The 25,029-nt window shown below is 50.3% G+C and overlaps 1 protein-coding gene across 2 annotated transcripts in view; it reads left to right on the forward strand.

Moving 5' to 3' along the window:
- Positions 1–25,029, forward strand: part of TIAM1 (TIAM Rac1 associated GEF 1) — a gene marked incomplete at both ends in the record, with an annotated part of 67,689 nt that overhangs the window by 31,036 nt on the left and 11,624 nt on the right. For both annotated transcript variants that reach the window (XM_082278919.1, XM_082278920.1), the window contains 6 exons: positions 671–775; positions 2,830–2,911; positions 7,194–7,280; positions 9,756–9,980; positions 16,399–16,502; positions 24,552–24,731. In XM_082278919.1, the coding sequence (XP_082135045.1) occupies positions 671–775; positions 2,830–2,911; positions 7,194–7,280; positions 9,756–9,980; positions 16,399–16,502; positions 24,552–24,731 (783 nt within the window). The remainder of the gene's footprint in view (positions 1–670; positions 776–2,829; positions 2,912–7,193; positions 7,281–9,755; positions 9,981–16,398; positions 16,503–24,551; positions 24,732–25,029) is intronic.

Here is a 25,029-nt window from a genome sequence, read left to right on the forward strand (position 1 = left end):
TTGATTACACACTGCATTAACCTCTGCTTAAATCAACCTTATTAATCATGCTAAGAAAAGGTCATTAACATCTCCCAGACCAAATGCTGTATCCTCAGCTAATTATAACTAATTTATTAAAATGGTGTGACCTGTTTCCACTGGGATGCAATCCAGGATGCAACTCTTGGCTTTTTTCTAGCCTTATAAAGCCAGTGTATCCTGAGCTGCTTTGAATTTAGAGGACAGACAGATTTTTTGTCTTTATTAACCTTGCTTGAAATCTGCCCCATCATATTTACGTGCTAAGTTATGAAGATGCTAAAAAAACCCAAACCAAGCAGAAAAGCCCTTTCCTGCCATATTTCACTCTGTTGGCAGAATGTTTATTTAAATATCCTTTTATCCAAAGGCGTGCTCTGAGGCTTCTGCTGTTCCAGCATAGGCTTATTTCTGGACTGGCTTGGGAGGGAGCAGAATGCCGGGTCAGCAGAGCCGAGGAGGCTGCTCCCAGTGCCCTCGGTGGGTACATGGATCTTACTCCTGGGGGAGAGCAGGAGGGCCAGGTTTTGTTCAGGTTTCAGGGCAGGAGATCATGGTAGAAGGTGGTGCTGGGGTGGTTTTGTTCCTGTGAGGGTCAGAGATGAGGTGAACACTGCTTTTCTGTCTAAAGGCTCTCTGTCTCTTGCAGACACACCAGCTGGACCACGCTGCTCACTACCTGCGCCTGAAATTCCTCATTGACAACCAGATCCAGTTCTATGTACCAAAGCCAGAGGAGGAGATCTATGAACTGGTAATGCTGCCCCTGGGCAAATGAAATGACCCTGGGTGGGACGCTGGTAATTAGTGTTTATCTGCCATCCTGTAGCACACAGTTAGGCTCTTTGGTTTGCAATTATGGCACTTTGCAGACCATGGCAAATTGGCCTTCAGTAAAGGGATCTCTCCAAACATTTCATCCTGTGTTGGTGTTCAGCTCATATGTGTGTGTGGATGTGTCTGGGGAGAGAGGAGGGACAGCCACAGGCAATGTGTGAAAGTCACTGTAAGGTACATTTAAGCTTAACTTCCCTCCAAGTTGTCTTTTCCTGTTGTTTGTGCTGTCCATGGGGGTTTTAAAGTCATGGTGCTGAGGCCTGAGCACTTCTTGTTACAGTCCCTGTCTGAGTTTTAAAGAGGAGGAAAATACACAAGTTGTTGGGTGTTTTTTGGTGGGTTTTTTTCTTAATGGGAAGGTAAAGTTTGAGGTTAAGAAGGTCTGGAGTTACCTGTGAGAATATACTTCCTTAATTGCCTCAGCTGCCTGTTTTCGTCTCATTCATCTCAAAAGCAGACTTCAAAGGAATGTTGCCATGAGAGATTAGAAAAAAAGACCAAACAGGATTGGTGTCATGCTTTACCTCTATGATTTTACACCGGCATGCTGTAAAGCTTTTTAAAGTCCTTTGCATTGGTGGCTGGTTTACTTATAAAAAGTAAAACTTTGCTAGCTATGGAGGCTTTTGTTCATTCAGCAAAGAACTTCTGGGATTTTCAGTTAATGCTATCAACAACAACAACAACAACAACTAGTGAGAAAGTGCTAGAGGAGTGCTAGGATTGGGAAGTGTGATACAGTTGGGGAAAATTAAAACTCAGAGGAGACAGATTTTAGCTGTCATTGTCTGGAAGGACTTTGGGGACTTGTCTCGTGTTGAGAGGGTGTAGGATTGACAGAGTCATCACTTATTGTTTATTCTGAAAAGCTGAAATGAACCCAAAACTCTGTCAGTGGGACTGTGTAGATGCTGGAAGGGAATGGCAGAGACAGGCACTGTAGGACGATGTCCAATGTACCAATACTAAACCAGCACACTTTGCATGTCTGCTGGCCTGTGTGGGCTTGTTTGGGGAGAACACTGGAGTTACTTCCATGGGGCTGTAGCTGTTCTGCAGAACGTGATTTTGCAGCTAAACAGATCTGTAGGTGCTGATAGCGAAGATGAAGTTACATTTTTATTCGGGAAACCTTTTGCTAATGAGTTCCTCTCCTTTTCTAAAGGAACAGTTTACATACTTCAGTCCAAACACTGAGTTTCAAAATGTTCATTACTGTGAATTACGTTTTTACACGCTCACAGCAGCACGGGAACAGAATTCATATTCACCTGTGGGCTCTCGTTCACCTGGGGCCATGATTTTTTCCGAAGACAAAGGCTGGTTTGTTACTTCGGTGCTGAAAGGCAGAGGGATTTGCAGCTGGGTGGAGGGACTTGTGGGCTATTGCCTAGGTGTGAACTTGTGCTGGTCTCCCAGGAAGGATGCTGATGACCATTTCAAAGACTTGGGGGCTTTCCTTGGTACGAATAAACAGCAAGGTGTTAAAGGTGAAATGTCATGCTGAGGTATAGCAAATTGATAATCTGATAATGAAGAAATGTATCTAAGAAACAAAATCACTCCTTGTGATTTTAATGCTGTTGAATAATTGAATTCCTGCAATGTCTTCATTAAAACAATATAGAAACATTAAGCTATTACTACTTGAAAGTTAGGAAAAGAGGAACAGAAGCTCTGTTTCTCGTGCACTCAAAATGGTATTGACTGAGTGAAAGAGATGCATGCTTTGTTTGGTGATGGTGGTGGGAAAACACTGCTTCCTCCTCCCTAACTGTGTTCTAACAGCAGAGCTGAGTGACACTGCTAATGCCTCTCACACAGGTGGGGAGAAACTGTTTGATAAATAATGACCACAGTCCCTTTCTTCTGCCTGTAATTAAAACCCAAAAATCTGTTCAAAACCATTACAATTAATGTGTCCTCCCACAGTAACATATTTTTGTGTTTGTTTTTTTTTCTTCTATTCAGCTGTACAAGGAAATAGAAATCTGTCAGAAAATTACCCAGCACATTCAGATGGAGAAGTCTGATGCATCCTCTGATATTTATGGTGAGTTAGTCCTTCATTTGTTTTGCTGTTTCTCCCCAGTCAGTTCTAGTGTGAGCAGGTTCTTGCATGCTGTTTATTGATGCACCTGAAAGGTCTCTTGAGCACAGTGAGGAAAACACTTCTGACTCCTGAGCCACCCCACAGGAACATTCACCTGCCCTGGAGGAGGACAGCTTTGTTTGGAGTGCTCTGAACGTGGCTTTCCTGGAGCTGAAGGATGTGCAGAGAGGACAAATGTTTGCTTGCTGCTGTAGTTCCTCCCAGCACCACCCATGGAGGGTGTGGGTGGGAGCAGCGTCCTTTGCCAGCTGTCACATCTCACACAGAGCCTTCACGGGCCCTGCCGGGGGCTGTGCTGGGGCTTCCACACTGCCCACAGGCTGCAGGACTCTGCAGGACCCCTCCTTCCTCCTTTGTCCCCCTGCTCACTCCTTCTGCCTTGCCCCGCTCCTCGGGAGCATTGCTGTGGGTATGAGGCATCTCGAGTTCTGTGGCTGGGCAGCTGCAGAGAGGCTGTTTGGCTTCTTCTCACCTGCCAGGGGCACCCAAGGTGGGTTCCTGCCTGGCCCCGACGTTGCTGAGGCTGGGGATGCCTGGCTCCAGGGCTCAAGGGTGTCGCACGGATGCTCCAGCCCTTGAGGATGTCCCATGGATGCCTGGAGCCAGAATCAGACACATGGCAGATCTGTGTGAAGCATAAAGCAGGGGAAGGCCTCCCTGTGTACTTCCAGCAGAATCTCTCATCTCTGTGTAGTTCACACTTCTCAGCTTTCAGGTATTTCAGATTACAGCCCTCCAGCCTGATGAGTGTGCCCTTTGGCCTGGCAGTTGCAGTTCTGGGGTGTATTTTAGAGTTATTTGTGCAACCTCCCCCACAGGAAGCCAATCTGCATCTTTTTGCTGTTTATCTAAATATTCTGTTTTAATGACTAGAATAATTCTGCATCCCCAAACTGCTTATTATACAGCTGCAGGCCACTGGAGTATTGAGCTCTGCTACAAAGCAGTGGGACTGACTGGGGCTTGAATATTGAAGGCCTAAGAAAGAAATATTCACCAGCCCAGTGATGGTTCAGGGTTGGTATTTATGCAGTGCCTGAAAGCACTGCAAGAGTTGCAGCTGTCATAGCATTTCCTGTTTATTTCTTTTTCTTCTTTTTTTCTAAGGGATAATTGGAAAAAAAAAATGTGAAATGCAATGTGGTGTCCTGTGAAATGAGATCAGCTGTGTGAGGTGCGGGATGTAGCTGTGCAGTGCTCTCACCCTGCAGGGAGGGAATGCTAAAAGCACCCCAAAAAAGCTGACTTTTCTCTCACTGAAGGAAAATGGCCAAATGTGGTTTGCCTCTAGTTGGCAGAAGGATTTCTGTGGTGTGTATGTGTCTCCTTGTGTGTTCATCCAGTCACTAGTGTGTGCTGAAATCACACAATCCTGGAGCAGTTTGGGCTGGACAGGACCTTGTTCCAACACCACATCTCAGGGACAGCTCACCTGGGAACATTCTGTGGTGTTTCTACTCTCACCAGTGTGTCTGTGGTAGTAAGAGGCGCTCCTGGAGGGTCTGGCCAGTGTTGGATCTCTCAGTGGGATGCTTTGCTGGTGCTTGAGCACAGATGTTCTCATCTCTTTGGCTGGTACTCTTCCCTCTTTGCCAGGGCTGTGAGGGCAGAAATGGGTAAGAATCCTTGGCTTCCACCTCCTGGATGTATCAGGAATGGGCTGGCATGTTTACCAGCAGCTGGTTTTCCCAGGGGGCTGAGGGGATTGTCTGGAGGTGGATTTGCTCAGCTATTGAGCTGCTGTGGTGAGGCCACGTGCACTCCAAGATGCAGATTCTCCTGTGATCAGAACTTTGCAGTGAAGACAAGGCTCTGCCTGGGTTGCCACCCATCTCTCCCCACCTGTGTTTCAGAGCCCATGCACAGTCTGATGGTAATGTTTTTGGCAGGAATGCCAGCTTATGCAATCACAGTGGCTTCCACCCACTCCTGCCCTTCCTCTCCCGCAGTGTTTGTGTGCAGCCCCTGTGGAACCCAGCCAGGTGGGAGTTGTACATTCCTGCTGTCCACGTGTGTGTACAGACTGCACACACACACACTGGGATGAGAGCCTCTGGCACTGCTGTGCTGCTGTGAGGTCCAGCCACTGTCACAGCTGTGGAAATAAAACAGGGTAGGGTCACATCCCCTGTCTGTGGAGGGCTTGACTGTGTGTGTGAGATGGCCAGTGCCAGGCTCTTGCCAGCTGCCCATCTCTCATCTCCTAAAGCTGATGATGACCTGTGTAATTGCTCCATATGCCCTTTCTGCCAGGAATAACTGCAGGATTTATGGGTATGGCTGAAGGATGAATTAAGAAATGACTATGTGTGCACTTAGACCTGATGGATTGAGGGAGGCAGAGGTCTTCTCATGGAGAAATCACAGAATCCCAGAATGGGTTGGGTTGGAAGGGACCTTAAAGTCCATCCAGTCCCACCCCTGCTGTGGGCAGGTACACCTTCCACCATCCTGTGGTGCTCCATGCCCTGTCCAACCCGGCCTTGGACACTGTCAGGGATCCAGGGGCAGCCACAGCTTCTCTGGGCACCCTGTGCCAGGGCCTGCCCACCCTCACAGGGAAACAATTGCTTCCCAATATCCCCTCTAAACCTGCTCTCTTTCAGTTTGAAGCCATTCCTCCTTGTCCTGTCACTCCAGATGCTTTTAAAGAGTCCCTCTCCATCTTTCCTGTGGGCTCCCTTCAGGTCCTGGAGGGCTGCAGTGAGGTCCCCCCAAAGCTTCTCTTCCCCAGTCTGAACAATCCTAGTTCTCTCAGCCTTTCCTTGTAGGAGAGGTGGAGCTTGAGGCTGCTTGGATCTGATCTCCTCACAGTGAGAGCCTGAGCTGCCCCTCAGCCTGGTTTTAATGTGTGGTGTTTGGCCCAAACCAGGCTCTCAGTTGCAGAGGGCGATGCTCTTAGGAGCTGATGCTTTGTGCTGACTCAAACTGCAGCCTTGGGCACGCTCTGCTGTCTATCTGGATGAGGGTTTTCCAGGTAGGCTTTGTGGTGATGACAACCAGTAACTACTATATTTTACAGCTGCTCTTGTAGTCGAGGGTTCTTCTCTCTGCCAAAGCTGGTGTGTGGAGTGAGCTTCACAAATTTCATTTGATTCAGCCTGAGGAGCTCGCATGCAGGTTCCAAGTAGCTCAGTAAGTCATGAAAGGCCATATGCTTCTCACTTCTGAGCTGCCACATTCTTCCCCCTCTTTTCTTCCTTTTTTTTTTATTTTTAAATCACGGATGAAAAAAATAACTCTCAGCCATAAGGATCAACTTAAAGGAAGTCCTAAAGTCAGGATAGGCTCCCAGCACATCTGCACCTCTTGGCTGGTGGCTGATTGCATGTGAAAACAAACGACTCCCCCAGAGGTTTGTAAATGTTTTTCTAGTCTCTAGGAAAGAGAGAGCAAATGGTTGCCTGCACTCATTTAGGGAGTAATGAAGTTTTCAGAAAGGCAAATGTTCTGCTTTAGATGGCTCTCAACAGTAAATAAACAACCTGCATTTAACTCGGCACGTTGTATTTCCTTTACACATCGTTATCTTACAGTGTCACACACATGGCAGGAAAATCCCCCAGACCAAAGCTCACAGTCCCATTTGCACTGTTTAAAATGGGGCTGTGTCAGCACTTCCACTTCAGGGCTGTTCTGTAGGTCTCTGGTGAGCATGAAATGTGTGCTGAGCCGAGACTTGTCAAATGACAGGTTGTGCCATAAGCAGCTGAAAAAAGTTGAGGGGAAGAGGGAAAGGGGCATTTTTACAAACCTGCCCAGCCCATGAGCCTCAAAAAGCAGAGGTCAGCACTCGGTTCTAGCCAGAGGTGTTGTGCCTTGCCTGAGTTTGGGACAGCACATCAGCTGTGGCTCTCGGATTCCCGGCTTTTGTCCCAAACCATGGCTCTGTGTAGCTTTGGTCTGTGAACAGCAAAACCTCCTGGAGGGACCTTTGGTGGCAAGAGAATTGGGAGTCTGTTCCAAGGCTTTGCAGCTGTGGTATCCTCACATACGGCTGTAGATGAGTTATAGATGCACTCAGAAATTCAGCTCAGGTTTTTGTTAAAGCCACTTCGTCGTTTCACTTCCCTGTTGTGCTGGAGGTTTGAGGGAAGGGAGCGGGGAGGGATTCCCACCTGCTTGCTGCAGGGACAGCACAGCCGTGGCTGCAGGGTGTGGTGGCTGGGACACCCTGGAGGGGGCTGCCTTTCTCTGACCATCTCACTGGCTGTCTCCCCAGGTGTCTCTCTCTCCTCCGTGGAAGAGGAAGGGATTTGCCGGCTGTATGTGAACAGCGTCAAGGAGACAGGCCTGGCTTTCAAGCAAGGTAAAACACTTCCAAAGCCCTCCCGAGTCAGTCACTGTGACTTAAATACAGTGGAAGCATCTCAGTGCTCCCTGTGGCTGGGATTACTGCCTCTAGTTTTGCTCCCAGCCTTTGCAGGATGCAGGGCAGCACCTGGAGCAGGAGCCAGCCGGGATAACCAGGCTGCCAGCTCATCCCAAGGCAGAGCAGGATCTGGTTTAATGCAGCTGAGGCCAGCCATGCCACTGCATTTCCCATTCACTGCCTCCCCTGCTGCACAGACAGGCTGGTCAGGGAGCTGGGCAGCTGAAACCCACCCACATTTGGAACTGGAACGTGGGGACCATGAGGGGTGAGAAGAATCTCATCTCTTTGTAACCCACTGGTGCATGCAGAGTCCTCAGAAACACCTTCAGAGTTCCCTTGGTGAGGGCTTGTATGGCCTTGCAGAGCTTATTCAGCTGTTGGCCCTTGGCAAAAGCTGTTCCAAAAGCTGCTCTTCCCCAGGCTGCTGCATCCCTTGGCCTGGTGCTGACTCTGGCACTCTGCTGAGCCAGTCCAGCTGATGGAAAACTGCCCTGGCAGTTTCTGTGACCCCGAGCTGGTGGAGCTGGCTTGTGTGGCTGGGAATGAGTGGCAGAAGGGGCACAGTGGAGGCAGAAATGGGAAAGGAGGAGCAGTGGTCAGGGAATGGGGGACAGCCTGGAGCTGCACCCCAACTTCAGAAACCCACATAGGTGTGTGCTAAACGTGAAAAGACCACCTTGCTCTTCCTTTCCCTCAGCCCCACAGCACTCCCTGGCTAACAGGATAGAAATCCTGCCAAAAGCCCTGAGCAGAGGCTGGGGGGGCGGGCTCCCTGCCAGGCTGCCAGGGGAAATGGAACCCTGTGGGTTCCTGTGTGGAGTAAGGCAAGTGTGAGGTGAGGGCGGATGGGGGTTTCATCAGGGCTTCCCTGGTTTGCTTTTAGTTACTGCTGGAAGAACAGCTTGAATGGATGTGTGAGCAGAGAGTGCCTCCTGTGGGGCTGCAGTGCTAGGACAGGGAATGAAAACTCAGATCCGCAGCTCCTCAGAACTGACCTGGAAAGGCACTTCTGTGTGACAGCAGTCGGCAGGATGCTGGGACAAGATTCCCTGAGGTAGCAGGAGGAAGCGGGGAAAACTCTCTGTGCCTCCCATTATTTACATGCATTGTCTGTGTTCGACTGCACTCCATCAGATGAGATACTGCATTTCACTGTCAGTCTTTCCTCCAATTAGAAAACTTTAATTTTCTCCTGGTAATTTTTATAATTCATCCTTTTTCTTCTGTTGGTCTGCCTTAGCAGGGCATTCCTTGTTGGAATGGGATTGCACTGAGATAGACGTGATGCTTTATCCCAAATGATCCAAAACAAAGACTCCAAAGAGTAAATGAAGCCCCAGATCCGATGTTTATGGTTGCAGGCCTATTAGTGTGCTGCTATTATGCCACCGAATCGCTAAGTAGAATAAATTAAATAATGCGAAATGCTTGACTTGCCTTGTTTTGTCCTTCTTTCAGATATGATTTTACAGTCCATTTAATTTGTAGCTACTCTATCTAGTTCATTTTATTCTCCCTGAAACTGCACACCACACTGCAGTTTCTGGGCACAATTACATGCATTTAGGGAGATCTCCATTTTCCTAAGGAAGCTCTTTAGCCTCCTCCCTTCCACGTTTCTTCCTGGAATGTGGGTCAGTACTGTGTCTCCTGGAGGATTCACCCAGGCTTTCGGGGACTCCTCCTGTGCATGGCAGGGATGGTCACCCCTACTCTTTGGTCGCTGTAAATTCCAGCTCTCATCCCTGTAAATGCAAGAATGGAGATGGGGATGATCCAACAGCCGGGGCTCTCGGCACTGCTGTTCCTGGTGTGCTGCTGCCTGCCTGGCCCTGGGGATTACTGGGGATGAAACCCCACTCCAGCTCGCTGTTGCTGGTCAGGGAGGGCCTGGCTGGCCGTGGGGAAGGTCAGGATTCCTGTGTCACCTCGGAGGGCCGCACACTGTCCCTCAGCATCCCGGGGAGTGGGAGTCAGCTGCTTTCCTGCACACCCCCTTCTCCCTGGGGCACTGCTGCTATAAATAACTCCTGGAATCAGGCTGCAAAACAGCCATGACTAACTTAGCAAGGGCTCAGATCTGCCTTTTGAAGATGCGTGTGCTGCCACAGCATTTGGGAAGGGTCACAGGGGAGGCCTGTGTTGTGTAGGGTGCAGTGTGGCACAGGTCTGTGCCGTGAGGAAAAAGGGGATAAATTGTTGCTGGCAGGTAGTGAGGGACTCCTGGACACTCTGCTGTTAAGGTGGCACTGGAGGAGCAGCCAGACAGCAGATCTCACAAAGTCCATCAAATCTCAGTGACATTTGCAGTCATTAATGATTGTGTCTAGAGATAAACACCCGGCAGAGCTCCTCGGTGTCTGTGGGGAGCACGGCTGTGCGAGTCTGACCTGTTTCTCTGTGTCACAGGCCTGAAAGCTGGCGATGAAGTTGTAGAGATCAACCAGAGAGCTGCCGAGGAGCTGGACTCGGCGCTGCTGAAGGACGCCCTGGTGCAGCCCTCACTGTGCCTCACCGTGCGCACCCACCCCGAGCTGGAGGAGGGGCAGCGGCTGCGCCAGCCACCCCCGCGGCGCCCGGAGAACCCCTCGGAGCCCGGGGACGGCGCCCTGGCCTTCGCTGCGAGCAGCCAAGGTATGGCTTCAGGACAGAAATCACCAGGAGGACTCCTGCATCATCCCTGTGTGCAGATCCCATGGCGGGAGGGAGGGGAGTTCCAGCCTGAACTGGGCAGATGGTCCCGGGGGGCTCTGGAAGCTGTGAGGGGTCACAGGGGTACCCCTGAAGGATGGCTGTGCTTGCAGTTGGGCTGTGACATGTGTGTCATTGCCAAAGGCACCTCACATCCTCTGGCTGTGCCCACAGACAGTCACAGAACCAGTTGCTCCCTTCTAGGCAGCTCAGGATTTGCCCACAGGATCTACACGTGGCATGGGGAGGAAGAGGGAGAAGCATTCTGTGTGTGGCTTGGGGCACCACTACGTCAGAAAGGTCTCAAGCTGTTGGAGAGTGTCCAAAGGAGGGACACGAGGATGGTGAAGGGTCTGGAGGGGCCACACGAGGAGTGGCTGAGGGCACTTGGAATGTTCAGCTGGAGCAGAGGAGACTGAGGGGAGTCTTATTGGGGTCTGCGACTTCCTCCGGAGGGACAGCTCCGATCTCTGCTCTCTGTGACAGTGGCAGGGAAGGGCTGGAGGTGTGCCAGGGAGGTTTGTGTTGAACATTAGAGGCTGCTGGGCACTGCCCAGGCTCCCCAGGGAATGGGCACGGCCCCGAGGCTGCCAGAGCTCCAGGAGCATTTGGACAGCGCTGCCAGGGATGCTCGGGGTGGGATTGTTGGGGTGCAGGGCAGGGCCGGAGTTGGACTGGATGATTCTTGTGGGGCCCTTCCAGCTCAGGGTATTTTGTGGCTCTGTGATTCACCCTCTCTGGGGACAGCCAGGAGCACAGGGGCTCTGTGTGTTTGATGAGATGCATGAATAACTCACAGGGACTTTTTAAAACAGCTAAAGACAGGGATTGACATTACAGCCTGACATATCCAGGTGATCCCACAGCACACTGCCATGGGGAGGGACGTTCCTGCTCATGACACTGCCCTGCTCAGAGAACCCAGCTGGCAGAAGATTCATCTATAGCAACTGGGAATTCTTTGCCAGGAGTTTGGCTTCTCAAATTTCTACATGCTCCTCTGGATTTTACAATAGAAGAGGACACTGGTTGTACCTCTTGCTTCAGTTTTTTTGAATCATTTAAAATACAGGAAAAATCAGTGGAATTACCAAAATGAAGTAGTTTCTAGCTAATCAAAACTATTCTGAGCTGAGACTGGCTTTGGGGAGTGTGATATTCATAGCAGGTGGAAAAGAGGGAGCAAGAAAAGCTCCCAAACAGCTTACTGCAAATCCCTTTGAGGGGACTGCTAAAAGCAACCTCATGTAAGATGTGGACTAAACCTGGACAGGCAGTTAAAATTCAACATTTTCAAGCCATATTGTCCTTTTAATTTTAATGGAGGTTTTCCCAGTTAGTCTTTTGTGCTGGAAAATCGAGGTAGTCTTGTACATTTCCATAGCTGGCCACAAGATGCCCCCATTTCCTACTCAACACCAGCTTTTCACCAGCCTCTTGTCCTTGCCTGTGATTTTTCACTGAAACCCTGAATGCTGGGTCCTCGTAGCTCAGCTTTTCCCTGAGGTGTCTGCCCGGGGAGTAGAGGGTTGGGAGCTGGCATTTGTGTTCACACGATGATTCCTGATTTCAGTGATTCCTGAGCAGAGCAGGGACATCCCGGGACATGGGGGCTCCACAGCGGGTCCCAGCAAGCAGCTTCTCTGCCACTGCCATCCCTGCACCGTGATCTTGAGGGTCTTTGAGGGCTCCTTTCCCTTGCTGAGGGTGGGACAGTGCAGTGTCCCAGGAGCCCATCCTTTGTAATAACTGTGTGGGAAAGGAAGAGGTCGGATGTGGCTGACAGACATTTCGGCACCATCACCGCCCCTGCTGCTTTGCAGCCACACTTCCTTTGTGCTGCCCTGAGCTCCAGTCCTGCCTGGTCTCCTTTGTGAGCTCCTCCAGGGCTGGGCAGTGGTGTGGAACAGCTCCTGCTTTCCTGAGAGCACGTGAAGTGCCTGCTGGGACAAACCACCTCCCTCCTGAACGTTCCCGTTCCTTCTAAACACAGGGAATGCTGGGCTGGGATCTGCCTCTGTTCCCCTCGCAAAGGGAGGGGAATATTTCTTCGGCCAGCAGGAGAAGTGCGGGTGTCCCTGGCAGCTTCTGGAAGCGCCCGTAGTTGCCACATGAAATAATTTGGGATGGCTTAGCCCGAGGTGGGAGTGCAGTCAGGGCTCTGCACCCAAGTGTGTGATTGGGCAGCAGGTGATTTTCCCCACCCATTTCCCTCTATTCAGGTGTTTGTAGAACACAGTGTTGTACTGAAGCCTTTCCTCTTCTGCTCCTGTGCTTTGTCAGGGACCCGCTACGTAAAGTGGGATCCATGTGATGTTTACAAACAGGTCTGTGCTCTTATTTGGGATATTGTGGCTGTATCCTAGATTTTTGTTCTTGGCTCCACAGCTTCTTGCAGAGAGCAGTCAAGTACGAAATACCCACTGACCTATTTATTTGTGTCCTTGTTGATTCCAGGCAGTTTGGCTGGCCGGGCACATCAGCTCCATGATTTCTGCTGAATGCTTTATTTATAGGACACAGATTCTGTCCGTGGCCCTGGGGCAGTGCAGCCCCCTCTCCTCAGGGTCAGAGGGCCAGCAGGCACACAGCACCTGTGAACACATCCATTCTCCAGGAACCCAGCCTCTGGTTGTAGGATCATGCTGGTGTCTTAGCATTATCCTCTTCACTAGCAATTCTTCATCAGCTGTGAAGGCAGCAAAGGGTACATTTTATTTCTGGATGAGGGAAATTATATTGTGTATTTTCAAAATATGAAAGATATGTGTTACTTTTTTTTTTTAAGGAAGCTTTCCTGGTGCCTTGCTGCTCAGTGGGAGGTCTAGAGGAGCAAAGCAGGGCTGTGTTTCTGGGAGTTGGCCTTCCTGGAGCGTCTGCCAGAGCTCTTGTTAAATCCGATGTCTCTCACAGCTCTTTCATCATCCGCAGCTCTCTTGCACATGCTGAGCTGGAGCTGCAAATCAGCCCTGTGGCCGTGCTTACTTCATTGTGTTTGCTTAACAGGTTAATCTGGAGGTGACCTTGAGTTTTAGATCTCTGACTGATGTGAGCTGCCATCGTGGGCACAATGGATGCTTTCCCCATGGAATAGTGCTGCCTTTGCAGAGCCACAAGTTCTGTTCCTTTCATCTATTATTGCTTTTCCTGGCTCTGGGTTCTCTCCTGCTAACACAGCCTGCATAAATTTGGCTGAGGAGGATTAGCTCTGGTTCTGTCTGGAGCAGGTTTTCCTTATTGCCTAAAAGGATCAGTGGGCTCTGTCTCCCCTCTCCACGAGGAGTGTTCTGCCTGCCCATTCTGCTCCCCTCAGAGCAGGGAATGAGAGGCTGAAAGCTGGGAACACAGCCTTGGATCCTCCCCCAGATCGTCAGGAAGGTACTCTGCTGTTAGAAGGGGATTTGGGAATGGGAGTAGTACCCATATTTGTTTGTAGTCTCCCCACAATTCACTCCCTTTTTTCACTGTGGGGCAGAGCCTCTGAGGTGTAGGCTTTGCATGCCGCTGTATTTTGGAGATCTTTAGCATGGGGGATAATGTGAAGCTTATAAATCACCACGCAGAATGGATACAGACTGAAAAAAAAAGTGCCCCCTCTGCTTGGAATGGGTGTATCTGTCCCCCTTGACAGGGAGCACGTGGGTGTTTTAGGGAGTTTGCTCTTCTGTCATTCAGAAAGCAGCCAGAGGCTGGAGTTATTAACACACAGGCTAAATCTGTGCTGTGAAACTGCAACAAACTTCTGCTGCGGTGTAAGAACGGCCACTATTTTTTATTCCATCCTCGTCCATCACAGGCCTCCTTGGACTGAGTATAGTTTGGATTTCAGAACCAGCTGAGGCCAGCAGTGACCTTCAGGTCAATTTCTTCAGGATTATTTTCACGAGGCTGACGGCTGCTTTCAGACCTTCCGTAGCACTGTTCTCATTCAGTGCTTATTTAGCAATTCCGGTGCACTTCCTGCAGCAGCCACCGGAGGGGTTTGGGATAAGAATTCATTTTTCATCACGAGTTCCCCAAATTCCTGCGGTGCTGCCTCGCCCTCTGGCGGCCTGGACCTGCAGGAGGCGAGGCTGGTGCTCCCGATTTCCCCGTGGATATCCCTCATTCCCGGCGTCCCAGGGCACGCGCTCCTGTCATAGTTCAGTGTTCAGAGCTAACCACAGTTCTTTTGCAAGGAAGAAAGAAGCACATACTCTGTTCTATTGCGGATTTACAGGGGAAATGTCACCTTAAATAAAAATTTAATGTGAGACACCATTCCCTAACAACTCCTGTCAAAAACGTTGCATTTGACGACAGAGCCTCTTCAGCGAGGTATTCTGTTGTCATAACGGGGCCATTCCCTGGCAGCATTGGGATTAAGGCAACTGTTGTTAAACTGCCCAAATAGATGCTATTGGGGTTTTTTTTTGAAGCCTGGGCACTGAGGTGCAGGATTCCTGGTTTGTATTTTGTGTTAGCAGGGTGCACACTTGGGAGCTTTGTGCTGCAGCTGGCAGAGCTGCATTGAAATAAATATACAAATAGTAATAATAATAAATAAATATGTGAATAGTAGTAAATAAATATATAAATAGTAGTGAATAAATATCTAGGCCAGCAGCAAGAAGGAGGCTTTAAGAGAGGTACCACACATCGTGGAAGTCTAATTTTAAAATCTTGAGTTACACCAGCCCTGCAGACTGGAAGCAGCAGCTGTGGAAAATTATAGCCAAGTGTTGGGCTGATGCTGAAGCTTTCCATGATTCTCCAGGCCTTTAAGCCCCAGCACCTTTGCTCCTGTGATATAAAACTTCCTTCTGTTTTGCTGGTTGTAGCCACAAGTGGGAGTTATTTGATGGGCGTTGGTCACACTGTCACAGGTATGACACTGCTGAGGCAGCCTGGGGGCTCCTGTGCCCTCCCTCTGTGCTGGGGCCACAGGGTTTTGACCCCCTTTTCCTGCTGCTTTTTTGGATTTCCCCTTCTCATTCCTTAATGTCCTGTGAAGGCAGCAGGTGGCAGTGGTCAGGAAGAAGGAAAGCAGCACGTTCTCCTGGCAGAGCTAAATAAGGATTCGCAGGGTAAAAAGCAGGTGATGGAACGATCCTGACAGAAGTGGGGCGGTAACTGGGAGGAATTAATGGGCAGGAAGGGGCAGCTTTGTTGCTCTGACCGCAGTTAATGAGCAGCAGATAAACCTGCTCACCTCTGTGGTGGCCAAAGGCATCAGAAACAGCCTGAGCACACGTGCTGTGTGAAAGATTCCTGTCTGCTTGGTGAAAGTGCACGAAACAGGTTAAATGGGGCTTAAGTTGCAGGAAAAGATAAAGGGGTGGCTTAAAAGTAATATGAACAAATATTATTGCCTTGGTTTTGGCTGAGAAGCAGCTGCAAGGTGCATTTCACACAGTTTGAGAAGGGAAACTAATTGCAGTGAGAAACCACGACTGCCCCACACAAATTATGGCACACAGCACTTATCTTCTCTGGTTTTTGAAATGGATACCTCGAGGGGTTTAAGAATTCTTTTTCACAAGTTAATAGGGAGAGTGGAAAGCTGATGGTGAGATTTGATAAGATCTGGGCAAGGCTCAGAAAACGGAACTTCTTACAGAAAATACCACTTCTTCCAATAGATTCTGGGTTGCCAAAGAACCCCTCCAGGCACATCTCTTTCCAAGGCAAACCCTCCCTTTTCAGAAGAGGGGCCTGAGCTCTGAGCTACCTTTTATGTCCTTTCCATTTCCTCGATGCCCAACTTGGCTCCATCCCAGCGTGCAGAATATGTTCTGAATTTATTTCCAGAATTCTGGTTTTTCCGGATTATCTCTGGACATAACGAAGTGGAAATCTTGCACAGTCATGCAAATTGTTTTTGATAATGGGGTTTAAAAGCTTGCCTGAACAGCAGCTGAACACTGGGTCCTGACGCCTAAAAACTCCTGAAACTGGGTTTGTTTTCTCAGCAAGTGAGTGTGTCAGGCCAGAAATGTCCCACGTGAGCCATGGCTGGCTGGCCAGCACCAAGAGCTGCTTACCACAGTTTCCATGTGAAACCACTGGGGTAGAAAGGTCCTTGGCACTGCTCACCAGCCAAGCAATGAATGCTGCATGTCAGAATTTCAGTGTGACATTTCAGCCTTATCTCTGAATCTGTAGTTCCCAGTGAAATGATGTCTGGTCATAACCCATTTGTTTTTACACCTGTCCTTAAAGCTGTGCTGCAAACCCTCCTCAGAGGTCGTTGGGTGCCTCTGGCACAACCTCCTGTTGGAATGTGCTCGTGTTCCACAGGAACTCCATGGTTGCTCCCAGCCTTTCTTGGGGATTTTGGGGAATTCTGGCTGTGTTTTCACACCCGTGTCACTCTTGGCAGGGCACTCCCTCTGCAGTGACCCCGACAGCTCCACCGAGGCGGCCCCGGAGGAGGCGGAAGCGCAGGACCTGGAGTCATCGGACGAGGCCGACAAGATGAGCAAGGTGAGGAGGTTCAATTTTCACCCGACAGGGAGAGCAGTCAGACTGGAGCACCCTTCCTGGGAAAACGCTGTTTTTTCTTGGAAGGTGTTTATGGATGATCCTGAATGGAACAAGGCACGACTTTGATTGTGGCAGTCACCTGCTGCCTCTTCAGCGAGACTTGTGCCTTTTTTCCAGGGTGGGTCCACATCCTCAGTACCTTGTGATAATGACCCCACACAGTTTTAAAATGGGCTGGTTATCACTTCCATCCCCAGAACAGCTCCACTGCACCACGTGGGTCATTAGGATTTCTCATTCTTTCTTGTCTCTAGGCTTATGACACACGTAAGTTAAACTGCGTTTCCTTAAAGCAATAATGCAGGTTTCTAGCCTCAAACCAGCCATGGCCAATCTGCCTTAAACTGAAGCCAAACTCTGCAGTTATAGCTAAGAGCTTGTGCAAATGGGTTTCTAATTGCCATCGATTGAGGGACCTTCCGCAGTGGTTGGTGGTTCACACTCGGTGACAGTGGGTGATGATCGGTGGCTCCTGAGGCACAGTCCAGCGAGGTTATCTTGATTGCTTTTAGGTATTTGTGATGCAGGTGATGGTGAGATCTTACAGCTACTTTTCTTCACAGTTCTAGTGAGAACTGGATCTCAGTTTGTTGGTGTTTTCTCTCTGTGCATGTTTTCTCTCCTATTTTAACCAAGATGTGTTGTAGTGAGCTCTGGGCTGGCCCCTTGCTGCTCTACTGCCGAGAAAGGAAGGAAAAGACCTTGGCCTCTCGTTTCCTGATCCCTGGTGTCACTCCTGCCTGGAGTTTTGTCCCTTGATAGCCAGACAGTGGAAGTCAGATAAGGGAAAACACGCAATGCTCACAGAGAAGGTGATTACTCACAGAGTTTCTTTCACAAAGGTTTTATTGAGGAACTTTTTCTTGTAAGTGCAAACAATTTCTTCTTCAGTCAGTGGAAATGTTTGTTGATAGTTTGGGATTTTTGCCTGTAAATTTCTTCTTCAGTGAGTGGAGGTGTTTGTTGATAGTTTGGGATTTCTAACTGTAAATATGTGGGATTTTCATATGCTCTGAGCAGAGTCTGTTCTGTCAAAGGAAGCTGTGGCAGGGCACTGAGCACAGCACGTGGCTGCTGGGGAATCAGTGCTCTCCATGGGTTTTCCAGGGCTTTCTGTTGCTGAGCTGTGCACAGGCTGGGGGGTTTTGCCTCTTGTCTCCTGGATGCTCAGAGCTGTAATTACCTGCACAAGTCGTAAGGATTACCCGATTAGCTCTGCAGCTCAGCAGATTTAGTCAAACTGAGAAATGGGTGTTAGCAGCTTTAATGCTTAATATTCCATCCTGGAGGAGTAACTCCCAGCTCCAAGGAGCCCTGGTTTCCAACGGGAGGAGCTTCTGCCTGTCTGGCAGTGAAATGTTGACATCACTGCGTGTTTCCTTTTGGGATACAGAAATATGGCTCTGTATTTGTGTGGGGTGAAGAGGAGTGAGGCTTTATTTTTTCTGTTTCAAACTGCTTGAAATGTTCTCCCACAAATAAAGGACACGAGTACCTATGGAATATATCTAACCTACACAGTTTGGCAAGCTCAGGGATGCTGCTGTCTGTGCTCTGTACTCAGCGCCTTCCTTGCTGACTGTAGAAACCCCCAAATTATCCTGCAGTGCCTATAGAAAATTCCAGTATATGGCAGTGGGGAAGAAGAAAAGCTCATCTGAGGATTTTCCTAATTCCTTGGCTTTTCTGTGTGCTTGGGAAAGCTGATGTGCATGGGAAGGAAAGATTCTTGCAATGTGTGTTTCCCCATGGGAAGTCACACACGGCGAGGAGAAAAACCAAGTTGTTTTCCTGTCCATGCACTCCCACACCTTTCCATGCTCCTGGGATTATGGCACAGAAGATTAAGGTGGTGTCCTCAAGGCTGTTTCACAGGGGCTATTTTTGTATGTGGGAAGGGGAAGGCTCTGCCCTCGTGCCACGTTCCCCTATGTCCCATTGCTGCCACAGCTCCCAGCCTTGGATAGTGGAGCTCAGGGGAGACTCCCTTTGTTTTTCTGCCCTCCTTGGCTAAAGCAGCACTCCCATCCATTCACCGCTGGTCAGCAGGGGAATGTTCCAGCATCAGAGCTCCCCAGCTAAATGCAGAGCTCCCCTCCTTCCAGCACAGAGGCAACATTAGGAGCTGGAGATCCCAAAAAAGCCTTTGGGGTGTCTTGTGCCATGCACTGCAGAGAGGGACAGCTCCCAGCTTCCCCAGGAAGCTCCCTGGCTCTCCAGCCAGCAAAGAGATCCTAGGGGAGCATCAATAATTCAAGAGAAGAGGAGAGGAGCGAGGTGCTCACAGCCCACGTTCAACTGCTCTCATAGCACAGGCTTTGTGTGAAGGTAAGTGGGGGAAAATCCCACCAAAAGCTGGGCTTGGTCCCTGCTGCCTTTGTCAGGCAGGTGGCAGGGGGCTGTGTGACACAGGAGGCCCTGGAATGTGTCCTCCCTCCTCGCCCTCCTCCTCCTGGCTGCAGCTTCCTCTGTCCCTTCCCCCAGACCAGCATGTGTGCACGTGGGTGTGTGTTTCCTTCGGAGTGGTGCTTTTGCTTCTTAACCTGCAAAAGCCTCCGAGCTGTGGTGGTGCTGAAGGATTTGGAGGTACAGCAGCAGCTCTGAGGATTCCTCCCCTTCCTGAGAAGCTTGTCTTCTGTATGTCCTAAAGGCCTGGTGATGCAGAGCTTTCTTCTCCGTCGCTGTTGTCAAAGTAATGTTTCCATTATATAGAATAAGGGAAGATAAGGTGTCTGTGTCTGTTCTGGTAAAACACTGGAAACCCTTTGCCAAGGTGGGCCAAGGTATCAGTGGTGTGGGATAGCTGCTGTTCTCTGAACTCACTCCCTATCTAATTTCACCCTCTTATCTCTTGGGATGACATCTGTGTGAAGGGTAGCAAGCAAGGCGCTTTCCAGGTGCAACCCTTTTCCTTAAGCCACGCAACTGGCACTGGCCTGAGCTTTTCTACAAGTGGCTTCTGCTCTGGGATGGGCTTCTGGCTTTCCTTTCTGTGCCCATTTCATGTAGGACCGAAGGGGAGGAGAGAGCTGGGAGGGAGAAGAGTGGGGGAAGGAAAGCGTGCTCTCTGCCACCTTTTCAGGCTTGTTTATGAAATGGGGGGGATGGCCCTCTATTCAACAGAACATCAGAAACGTTTCACACCAGGGTCATTTCTTCAGTGGTTACTTGCCCCTGTGGTGACCTGCTTGTTTTGGCCTTTTCAATATTGAAGTTCAAAGGGGGTACCCAGAAAACTGAGTGTATGAGCAAGTTCCTGATGTTGCAGGTTGCCAAAGGCTAAAATAGGTGCTGTTTTGAATCTCAGAATCAGCCTTTGTGTATTTTCTTTTCCTGTCGTGGTCCTTTGAATTTAATTGGGGAAGTGTTTTAAGAAGTGTCACCAGTTACAATTACTGTGGGACACTGGTTTCTGCCTGTTTCTAACTGCAGACATCTGCCTGTGGCTGTAAAGGCCAATTACCGGGCAGCAGTGGTGCTTGGGGAGCATGATTGATGGGCTCTGTGTGTGCATGCTTGTGCCACTTGGAGGGATTTTTTCCAAGAAAAGTAGGTCGGCTGCTCTCTGCAGCATTACTCGAGACCAGCATAAGTCCCCAAACCTTCAGCGTGTTGCAGTAGACGTGAAAGGATTAAAAGGGGGGATTTGCGGGGTCGGTTTCCCCGCGGCAGAACCGGCTCTTTTAAGTTGCTCTAATTGGGTGCCGTGTCCATTCCGCTGTTCGATATTCCCGAGCAGCGCCGCTCGCAGCCAGCGGGCTCGTGCTGAGCCGCAGCAGCACACACGGATATTCCCGGCTGCCCTGGCTCCGCTCCTCTGTGCTCCAGCTCCTCTGCCGAGCTGCCTCCGCCAGCAGCGCCCAGCTCCGGCTTCGCCCGGCTCGGGATCCCGTGGATGCGGTGAGCAGATGGCACGGGAGGGGAGGCTGTGCCGGCGGGGAGGTGGGCGCTGCTCGGGGCGCCTGGGAGGAGCGGGAGAGCGCCGGGGAGCAGCCGGGGATGACTGTGCGGCGGTGGCACTGTGCGGCCGGCGCGGTGACAGCCCCGCAGCGGTGACAGCCCCGCAGCGGTGACAGCCCCGCAGCGCTGCCTCTCGGGCCATGTCGGCGCTCTGGAGGGGGAGCCGAAAGCTGCGGAGCGGGAGCGCTGCCAGGGACGGGGACTCCCTGCACCGAATGCTGTACCTGGTGAGCAGATCCGAGGGCACGGGCTCCGGAACCGGCATTACGGCGTTGTCGTGCCGTTCAGTGTGCAGGTTCCGAATCGCAGGCTGAGCTGGAGCGTGTGTGCCCTGCAGAGGCTCTTTGTTGCCGTGCCAGGGCGCTGGCGGTGCTAAAAGGATGCATTTTGCCTTGCTTTGTTTGGGAGGGCACTGCTGCCTGGCGTGTGCTGCCCAGAGGTGCTCTGTGCTGGGCCAGGGGCGAGCTGCCTGCTGCCAGGCACCTCGATGCCTTTGCGTGGCAAACACAGCAGGGAATGGCTTTCAAAACTACGGGGCAGCCAGAGCTGCCCACTGTGGGCCGCAGCGCCGTGGTTGTGAACGTCCTTGATCCTCCCCCACGGGAAGGATGTGAGCCTGGCTCCTCCGCTGAGCCCCTTCCCGAGCAGGGGTTAATGTGTTTGTGAACTCCGCTTTCCAGTCCAGTTGTGGCAGCCTGCAGTCTAATTTTCAGCTTGCTAGAAGGGAGTGCCTGCAGGATTGTGTCTGAAGTGTGATGCCGTAATTCTCCCAAAGAAATCCTGGTTTAGTGCTGTCATTGTCACTGCTGGCAGAGCTGGTGCAGAGAGATAAAAGGATCTGTTTCTATTCCAGACCTTCCCTACTCTATCCACTTTCTCTGGGAAAATGGGGACAGAGAGGTTTTTGTGAAATCTGCTTGAGAGTTTTCACCAAAATTGCTGTGCCCTGAAGCACCCCGTGTGCAATGTGTGTCTGCTTTGTGTCTGGAAAAGGATTTTTTAAAGGGAATGCTGGGTAGACAGGATTGTGCTCAGAGGTGAAGCACAGCAGTTGTTGCAGGTGGAGTCGTGCATTTCAGTTCTAGGAGAGAAGCAACAATATTTTTATTGATAGGGACTGGTAAGGTGACCACGTTTGCTGGTCGCTATGACAGTGGTTTAACAAGGCTTGATGGCAAGGCTCACCTGGTTATTTACTGCAACCTCACACTGAGGGATGAGGGTCAGAAAGGATCCGTTGTTTGCTAAGCTCAGAGAGGGGTTTTGGTGCAGGTGGATCTGCTCTAGTCCTAGACTTGGTCAGTGGTTTGTGTCTGAAGGGTTATATTGCACAGCCAGTGCTTTATATGCCTTGGCTAAGAATTCAGAGTTCAGCAAGTCGTAATCGCTTAGCAGGGCTCTGTGGTGGCAAGGAGCCCTCAGCCTTGAGGAGACACCTTGGGAGACCTCCCTGCTCACTGGGGGTCACACACCACAACTGCTTGTTCAGTGAGCAAGCAAGAGAACAGGTTTGTGAACGTGATTGTGCTGGAGACTTTGTCCAAAGAGTGAGGGGTGAGTGCCGTGTGGGCCGTTCCCGAGGAGATGTGGGGCCGGGCAGTGGGGAGGCGGCGCTGGCTGTGGCTGGAGCCCACAAGCTGTTTATTGAGCGTGCACAAGTGGAGATAAGGCTTTGGGAAGTCCTCCACACTTCCTTCCTGCCATATGGGTGTAACTGCTCCTGCTGGGGCACACCACATGCCTCCACGAGTTACTTCAACTTCAGTGCTGAGCTGGTGTTTCACGCCTGCAGCAGATTTTTGGTCTCTTTCTGGGTGACCCATCTTTCCCTGCAGGAGCATGCACAGGATAGCAGGATCTGCAGGGTGGCAGGCAGGAACTGCTTCAAACACTTGGTTTATTTTGGGGATGGATTGCAGATTGTGCTTTATGCATTGGAACTGGATTTATTTGTACTTTAGGTTCTCAAAGCAAAACACCACTGGACACGTCTGCCTCAAGTAGTGCTAACAAAGCCAAATATTGCTGGGCAAAAACCCTGCCTATCTTGGGTCTCTGCAGGCTCAGGTTATCATATCTGAGCTGGCAGTTCTCTGTGCCTTCCCAGCAGAGCAGGGAGCTTGGGAAGGTGTTTTAGCCTGTGCTGGAGCCAGGCTTTCACCTGCTGCCCTTGGTGGATTTGGGGCTGTTGGGATCAAGGTCACACCGGCTGAAGTTTGATGCAGATCTAATCTAAAAGTTTCGGTGTGTTTTGTACTTAAGAGCACAATGAGTATAAGTGGAACCTTGTTGAAAAGTAACAGGAATTATTGAGTAATTAAGACTAATAAATCTCAAATCTCAGTGACACATGCCAGGAACAGAGGGAGTGGAAACGGGCTGGTCCAACTCACTGCTTCCTCCTGCCATCAACTTGCAACTTTCTTCCACATCTGAGTTAAACCTGAGAAACTGAAGATGAATATTTTCCCTGTAATGAAGTGTGTTGAAGAGGCATTTTTGTACAGACAGCCAAAGTCAGATACAATGAGTTCTGGGCTTACACTTGTGTCCTGAAAAAATGATCCTTTGTGTAATGAGCATCTTTGCTCATGTGCTGTGCAGTGGGACCTCAGGGGAGCATCTGCGGCCCTAAGAGACCTCTGAGGAAAGGGGGTGAAATCCTTCTTTGTCCTAGCATGGATTGTAGGTGCACAGAGAGGAAATAGCTCTGTGTGAGCAGATTGCATGGCTTAAAAAATGTGGAGATCACAACTACCAGTGGGTGGGAGTGAAGTGATGTCCCAGAGGCAGAGCTTTGTCTCCAAACTGCAAGGTGGGGATGTGCTTTATTTTCCCTTCTTTTCCTTTCCCCCTTTTTTTCTTTTGTTAGTTTTTTTTTTCCTCTGCTCTCTTCGCATTTCTCTGCTTGAACAGGCTGATTTTGGGTCAGTTGTTTCACAGAATGACAGAATTAGCCATGTTGGAGAACACTTCTGAGACCATGGAGTCCAGCCTGTCCCCAGTCCCTACCTTGTCCCCAGCCCAGAGCCCTGAGTGCCACCTCCAGGCCTTCCTTGGACACCTCCAGGGATGGGGACTCCAACACCTCCCTGGGCAGCCCCTGCCAGTGCCTGGCCACCCTTTCCGTGGAGAAATTCCTGAACTGGGGGGCTGTAGAGGCAGTGCTGGGAAAACACTGAACCTGGATTAAGATCCCCTGGCAGTATTATCAGGTGTGATCACTGGAGCAGCTCTTTTCCCTCCAGGTCTCTGGGAGGCATGGACACAGCCCACGGCTGCCTTGGCAATCCTGGAAGCCTGGGGCTGTCGTCACTGACACCAGAGACTATTCCTGCTCCAAACTTTTCAGTGTAATGAAAGATGTGAGGGAATGATCTAACACGAGGGGGTGAAGTGAGGATAACTGCCTTTATATATAGGTAGTTGATTAAATATTAAAGAAAGCAACAAGAGGGAGCAGCTCTGGGAAATGACACTTCCAGGGAAGTTCACCCTGCGAGGCACATTCCCAGACACAGCTTAGGGATGCAGCTGCTTTCCCAAAGAGCTTGTGCTGGAGCCTGGAGAGGCTTTAGCTGGGATGGCTGTGCTTCCCCAAACCCCGGGGTGGATGGTTTCTGCCCTGTGTTAGCAGAGCTGTTCTCAGACCTGCTGCAGCCCACATTGGGGAACTGCCAGGGGGCTGGGGTGTGTGTTTTGTTTGCACAGGCATTTTTGGTTCCCAGTTCTTGGGCCTCTCTGTGAGTTCTTCAATCTTAAGTGCTGGACGAGCCTATTTTAATTAAAATTCACGTGTCTCTGAAACCAGGAATGGAGTTGAACAGTACTTCAGTTAATTTGAATTCTGCAACTCCTTTTTTTTTCCCTTTATCCCCAGTCACAGAGAGACAGGATAGACACTTGTAGTGCCTGTTAAAAAGTCCCCAAGCTGCAGCTGCTCAGCCACAAACCCCTCTCAGCCCCCTCGTTCCTCTGGCTCTTATTTCAAGTATTACCACTGCTCTTTCCTCTCCCTTCTCTCCAAAGAGCACAGAGCAGGTCGCTGCTTTCTGTCGCAGTCTGCATGAAATGAACCCCTCTGACTGCAGTGCTCCCCCCCAGGACTGTGCAGGGCCCCAGCTGAGCACCATGAGGCAGCTCACGGACGCAGACAAGCTGAGGAAGGTCATCTGTGAGCTCCTGGAGACCGAGCGCACCTATGTCAAGGTAAGCTTTTGCCTCAGCTTCCTGGCAAAACTCCCTTGGTTCTTCTCTGCTCCTTCAGGCTGTGTTTCATGGGCGTATCTGGTGGTGAGCTTGCATTCCATTCTGCAGTCTGTTCCTCAAATGTAACTGCAACCCCTGAAATAAGGCATTTCCAGATGATGAGGCTGTCGTTTTGAAATGGCTTAGCTGGTGCGCAGTTACTGCTCACTGAGATCTGGTATTGATTTTTTAACTAGAAATGTGTAAATGTTTCCTTCTCCTGTCTTAAATTGTGTGAAATCCAACTGTTTCGTGTTGT

The sequence above is a fragment of the Coloeus monedula genome (assembly GCF_965178545.1).
Source record: "Coloeus monedula genome assembly, chromosome: 3".
Classification (NCBI taxonomy): domain Eukaryota; kingdom Metazoa; phylum Chordata; class Aves; order Passeriformes; family Corvidae; genus Coloeus; species Coloeus monedula.